At 39.0% G+C, this 6,532-nt stretch overlaps 1 protein-coding gene across 1 annotated transcript in view; it reads right to left on the bottom strand.

Annotated features, from left to right (window-relative positions):
* Window positions 1–3,041: 3,041 nt before the first annotated feature.
* Window positions 3,042–6,532, bottom strand: part of calcrla (calcitonin receptor-like a) — a 30,214-nt gene continuing 26,723 nt past the window's right edge. Inside the window, exons 11-13 of the mRNA XM_014028834.1 lie at window positions 5,762–5,980; window positions 5,386–5,427; window positions 3,042–4,140 (exon numbers count right to left, since the gene is read on the bottom strand). Of these exons, the coding sequence (XP_013884288.1) occupies window positions 3,919–4,140; window positions 5,386–5,427; window positions 5,762–5,980 (483 nt within the window). The 3' untranslated portion in view covers window positions 3,042–3,918. The remainder of the gene's footprint in view (window positions 4,141–5,385; window positions 5,428–5,761; window positions 5,981–6,532) is intronic.

Below are 6,532 nucleotides of genomic sequence, written 5' to 3'. Positions count from 1 at the left end.
GAACCGGCCTTTGTCGTAATGTGTTTTGGGGTTTGAAAGCCACTGGGACATCATGTTTAGAAAATAAACGTCTCAGTTTCTAAATTTCTAAGTTCCTAAATTAGACAAAAAATGTCAGAATGATGGTTAAAAACGCAGAAAAAAAGCAAAAATCAACAAAATAGAAGCTGATGGATTCTGAAATTAGCACAAAGAAATTAAAAAACAAAACCTGAAGAAAAGGTAAAAGGTTCAGTGAAGATTTATGAAAATTTGGACTTTTTTAAAAAGAAAAAACAGCAGAAAAACTAAATAAATGAAATGCCCTACACGAGCTGAACGTTTTAATATATAAAATGGGGAATGAGCTACGTGTCAAAACAATCTTTAAAGAAATAAAGTTAATCTGGGTGTATTTCATCAGGTTACACCGTTTGAATGCGTTAAAAATCCTGCTCTTCAAATATTTCAGAATGAACTTTACTGTCGTTTCGGTTTGTAACTGAAGAAAAAGGAAAAATCCTGACGGTTCTTGTGGAGACTCTGTGCCAAAGTGTCACATGTTTCTYATTACGCCCGTCTGCTGTGGAGCCACAGAGGTGTCACATCAGCTCCACAGCTCCGTCACTCCGCTGCCTATTTGCTGGATTTACTGCAGCATTAAACTGCAGAGGACTTTTAAGCATTTATTGGTAACAAATTGAAAAAAAAAAAAAAACTGCAACACGGATCTGCTTGTTTGGGCTGGAGCCCGGCCTCGCCAGAAAATCTGGATCGGGCGCATTTTTCCCACGTTTTGAAAAATCGTTAAAGGGAAAGTCCGCCTAATGAATCATCCGACGTGCGGTTAACAAGAAACTTTGTCGCCCCTAAACATGAAGCGTTTTCTAAACATTGTGTAACATTTAAGCAGAAACATGTGTGTTTAACTCTGAAGTCCCAGCGAGCAGAGGGCGTCGCGGCRCGGCAGAGGTTCCAGCTGTTGCCTCGCAGCCAGAAGGTCGAAGGATCGTCTCCGGCTTTTAGAGCGTARCGGCTGAAAAACGCAGAGCTTAAAGTGCATGTGCCAAATACAAAAAGTGAAAGAAAACCTCTTTATRTTTCAGTACCTTGGCATAATACACACAATTTTACCCATTTTKTCACACGACTGTCATGTTTTCTTTTGATTTTGAGTCAGCGAAAGTGAAACAGAAAGTGACATCAAAGGGGAACTCTGCTTTTTATTTATTGAAATAAAATTATTTAAACTCTTCTTCTCTCTGTAGAGACTCAAAATAATTTATAGAAACATCAGATTCTCCTCTGCAGTGTTGTTAGCTATTTCAATAACACTCTGTTTACATGCAGACATTCTCCTGTGACATCACTTCCTGTCACTTCACATGCAAATATCTCAACAACTGTTAATCACAGCGGTGTGAAATTTGTTTTGTAAAATCTTCTAAATGTTGTCTTTCCAAAAATGCATTTTTATTTATTACTAAAATTTGATACCATGGGCCCTTTAAAATCCAAACAACTAACCAGAACCTTTTCAAAATAAGAGTCTGGCTGTTTTTTAGCTTAGAAAAGCCRGTGCATGTTGAAAGTTTGGTGCTACATCAATCAAATTTAACAAATTTGATTAAATTATTATTGTTTTATAGTAAAATGCAACAGAAGTGTGCAAAAATTTACCTGAAAACATGTTCCACGTCTAGACCGAAATAAAACCAGAAAAAGGCTTGTGCTGTGCTATGATGTATTAGTATGTAGATACACACAAGATAGCAACATTGTCTGATTCATTTACATAATAAAAGACATGTAATTATATATAYAYWCACACMSTRTATATGTGTTTTCACATCCAGAGAATAAAAGTTTAACATTCAGACAGCAGCGTGGCGTCGACGTGTTCCAGTACAGTAACAGTAGAGATGAGACCTACAGACGTCGTCCTCAACAGTTTGTACGACATTTGAACACAGAGCRCTTCACAAACCCTCCGAAGAGTCCCAAACATTTAAACGCACAAAGACAGAAAGACACACAGGAGTGAAAACCAAACGTCACAGTTCTGTCTTGGATCAAACCGCAGTGAAAACAGCAGGATCAGATCCTGCTGGAGCTCCACGTCGAAATAAAACCCGAGRCTTTAATGTTTCCTCAGGAGAGAAACACTTCCTGCTCCGCGTCAAATCCAGTCGTTAAATAAACAAACAGCCGGCGACGCTTCTCGCCTCGCGTTCGGCATGCGGAGAGTTCCTGCTCCGTGGTCGTAGCACTCATCCTCTCAGCTGCTCTGCTGTTAGACTGACGGCAAATATTTACATCAGCTCCTCGTGTTCCCAGGGTTTCACATGAGGTGAGGAAAAAAGGTGAACGAAGGACACGTTTGGACTGAAAAACAGTGAAAATCGTCAAGAAAATAAACATCTTTTAGCCCTAACTGGAATAAGATGCGTTTTTGGGTGAAATTAAAATAAGTTTTACATTTTTATGAAGCAAAAACTGAAAGCAATAACATTTATACCTTTTTAATAGGGCTGTGTATTGGCAAGAATTTGGCGATACGATACATATCATAACAGACGGGTCACGATACGATATATCCCGATATATTGCGATACTGTAAGCAAGGCAGTATATTGTGATATATTGCGATTTTTTTGTCCAAAAATTCTATTAAATAAAAACCTCTTACTGAAAAAAAAGGAAAGCTAATGTTTACCCTTACTCTCTGGCACTCAAGAGGTAGAGGAGCCAAATGGCTGGCTCACTGCTGCCAACTAGTGGTCAGAGGCTGAACTACAACATAAAAATGAACGGCTGGCAGGAAAATAGACATTTTAAACCTTAATTAAAAATCAATACAGGGCTTTAGAATATCGATACAGTATCGGGAAATGAAATATTGCGATATTTCACTATATCGATATTTTCTTACACCCCTAAATGTTAGCATTATTCACCCAGTCTAATCAAGTTAATTTCTCCAAGCCGAGGTCATTCAAAGAGCTATCTGCAGCAGGTAAGATACTAACTGGTACTAACACATCCACAGAACCTCACTTCAAAGTGTTTTAACTATTTAAGACAAATAATGAGAGAAATAACCTGCAAAAGTAGCTAAATAAAAAGAAAAACAAAGTTTCGATGGCTTTAAATGTAAAAAATAAAAGACTTTTTAAAATACATGATTGATTTTTGGCTGAATTTTTTCCTTTGAATGAAGAAGAATTCAGCTTGGCACCAAACGTAAAACACTGTGGGAGTATCATCACAGATTGTGCAAAAAAAATTAAAAAAATGTTACAAAACTCCTAAAACACACTTAATCTGCATTATAAAAACAAGCGATCCTGTCCGAGCTGAAGCCCYGCTGGTTTCAGGGAATGTGACTCTCGTGTTTCACATCGATCTTTTACATTCTTCAGCAGTAAGAACACACGGGTGCGTCGAGTTTTTCTGCTTTAAAGGGTTCATCCAAAAGTTTGTCTTCAGACTCCGCTGCATTAAACACGTGTAGAAACAGAAAACAAAGTAAAAATGCTTACTTTTCAGAGGACGTATCAGTTTTAATAAATACTGTCTGGTGTTATTTGTTATATGTTACATGAAATGCTTTAATATATTATGATCTACATGATATATTGTGGAGAATATAAAGTAAGGAGGGAACATTTCTTGGTTTTTTGGCACTAACCGCGTCAAAAGGTTTTACAGTGTAATCAGAAGGCCCTTTGTGCGAAGCGTTAAGGCCAAAGAGGAGCAAGCAGTTTGTTTGTTTGTTTGTTTGTTTGTTTGTTTGTTTGTCAGGCAGAGAGGTTTGGGATTATCCGATCGGGTCCAGGTGAGGCGGCGTCGCAGCGAGCCCGCCTCGCAGGTCTGTGAACGAGACGGAGGCGAGCGCCTCCTGCAGTCCGGCGAGGCGCCGCGGCGTCGGCGCTGACGTCAGGCGAAGGGGCCGTCCGATTTCAAGATGGAGGCGTCGGCGTCGTGGAAGCTCTTCCCGTTCATGTGCTCCGAGTGGCCGTCGATGCTGTAGCAGCCCTGCACCTCCGTGAAGGAGGAGGCCGTGTAGGAGGCCGAGCGCATGGCGTCCGAGTGGTTCCCTATGCTGTTGCCAAACTGGATGTTATACTGGTTCCAGTGCCGCCTCAGGACCGCTTGGACCTGAACAGAGAAACAAACAACCTGATGTTAACCGCAGAGATTACTTGAATAATTTGATTTAAATAACAAACAGGAAGCTGAAGCCACCGGACATTTTTTATCCTAAACGTTAGTGGAGTGGACTATAGGGCGCCGTTTGTAAAGTTACACAGWCAAAAATTACCACCAATATTCATGTTTTATTTAGCCTTTTATAAGAAAAAAAGAACAGATTTATTTTTCAAAGTCAGTTTTTCACCATATGATTCATACATTTATAAATGTCATAGTTTATAAACTAAATATTTAACTTACAAATTAAATATTTAGCTAGCCAGCTAAATATTTAACTTAAATATTGAGCTAGCTACCTAAATATTTAACTTGCTAGCTAAATATTTAAGGTGCAGCCTAAATATTTAAGTAGCCAGCTAAATATTTAAGTTAAATATTTAGGTAGCTAGCTAAATATTTAAGTTAAATATTTAGGTAGCTAGCTAAATATTTAAGTTGCAACCTAAATATTTAGGTAGCCAGCTAAATATTTAAGTTAAATATTTAGCTGGCTAGCTAAATATTTAAGTTGCAACCTAAATATTTAGGTAGCCAGCTAAATATTTAAGTTAAATATTTAGCTGGCTAGCTAAATATTTAAGTTGCAACCTAAATATTTAGGTAGCCAGCTAAATATTTAAGTTAAATATTTAGCTGGCTAGCTAAATATTTAAGTTGCAACCTAAATATTTAGGTAGCCAGCTAAATATTTAAGTTAAATATTTAGCTGGCTACTTAAGTTGCAACCTAAATATTTAGGTAGCCAGCTAAATATTTAAGTTAAATATTTAGGTAGCTAACTAAATATTTAAGTTGCAACCTAAATATGAAGGTCAAATTAATTATAAAACATGAGGTAAAGTTCTCCTTTTTAATTTATTTGGTGAATTTTATGTATTTATTTATTTAAAGGTTCATTTATCTATTTCTGCTTTTATTTTTAATTGTGTTAGTTTYRGTCCTCCATACTGCAGAACATGAAGAGGTAGTTCAGTGACTGAWTCAGGTGTGTTGGAGCCAGGAAAAATGTAAAACATGTGGGGCTGCGGCCCTCCAGGACCAGGATTGCCCACCCGTGTTAGCCTCTCAGTAGACAGCTGAGTGGAGATAACAAGCAGAGGATGTTTTCTATCTAAACCTCTCTAAACAGGAAGTCTCTACGTGTGCRTGCAGCTCTTCAAAATAAAGCCAAACTTTACGACGCCGACTTACTTCTCCATTAAAAAAGCAGAAGATGGTCGCCACAAGCAGGCCCTGGAATGAAAAGAGATAAATTAGAGCTACGTTGCTAACAGGACAACATGTGAGCTCTGAAAGCAGAAACAGAAAAACTCAGCTGTAATGAAATAATTCAGGCTGTTGCTCAATTTATTTTTCTCAGGACGATCAGATAACACCCCTTCATGCCTTCCTTCCTGCAGCTCTTCACTGGAACACAAMACTAACTCTCTTCAGGGGCTTCTAAGAATCGTTGGTTTTTATCCAAAAGGAAACGTAGATAGTCGTRTGGAGCTCCACGTTATAGATATTAAAACAGGAAGTAAGCTTAATGCAGCGAAATATSATTAGAATGCATGGAACGACTCACCTGGTAGTGCATCAGTATGTGCATGATGTAGTCGTAGATTTCAGAGGAGACCCGTCCTTCAGGTTTGTAGGGCAGCAGGACGTACTGAATCCCYAGGAGCGGCACCAGGATGAGGGTGGCCCGCACCGCCTTCATGTAGAGGCTGGAYTCAGCCTGGTGGGTCACCTTCAGCTTGGTGATGAGGACTCGCACGATGTTCAGCAGAAAGAACAGATTCACCTGCGGAGGCAGGAGAACAGGAAGTCTGCTTCTTATTCTGGCATTTTTACATAAATCATACATTTGAGAGGAAAAAATGAAGAGAATTAAAGGGGGGGGGGGGCATTCTGTATTCATAGTTCAAATCTTAACCACAATCCAGTAGCTGTTAGCTTCAGTTATGAAAATGCAGTTTATAACAACAAAATTAGATTTTACATCAAAATTTATCTAAATGACTTAGCCTCTGTCTCTTTAAGACCCTCCTCCCGTTTCTGACACTCCCACTTCAGCATGTCCTCACAACAATGCTTTGAGGGAGGGGTGCTCTGTGGGGCGGAGCTCGGCTGCAGACTGAGCTCCTGGGAGGAGCTTCGAACAAGAGAGGATCTTTCTGTAAATGGGAGGAGTTTTGTACAAATGGGAGGAGCTTTGTGTAAATGAGAGGAGATTTGTAAAACTGGGAGGAGCTTTGTGTAAATGGGAGGAGCTTTGTGTAAATGGGAGGACTTTTGTACAAATGGGAAGAGCTTTGTGTAAATGAGAGATTTGTTAAAAATGGGAGGAGCTTTG

This window comes from Austrofundulus limnaeus, unplaced genomic scaffold (genome assembly GCF_001266775.1).
Source record: "Austrofundulus limnaeus strain Quisiro unplaced genomic scaffold, Austrofundulus_limnaeus-1.0 Scaffold817, whole genome shotgun sequence".
Classification (NCBI taxonomy): Eukaryota; Metazoa; Chordata; class Actinopteri; order Cyprinodontiformes; family Rivulidae; genus Austrofundulus; species Austrofundulus limnaeus.
Note: the sequence above shows the minus strand (reverse complement) of the source record. Positions and strands in the feature narration are given on the sequence as shown.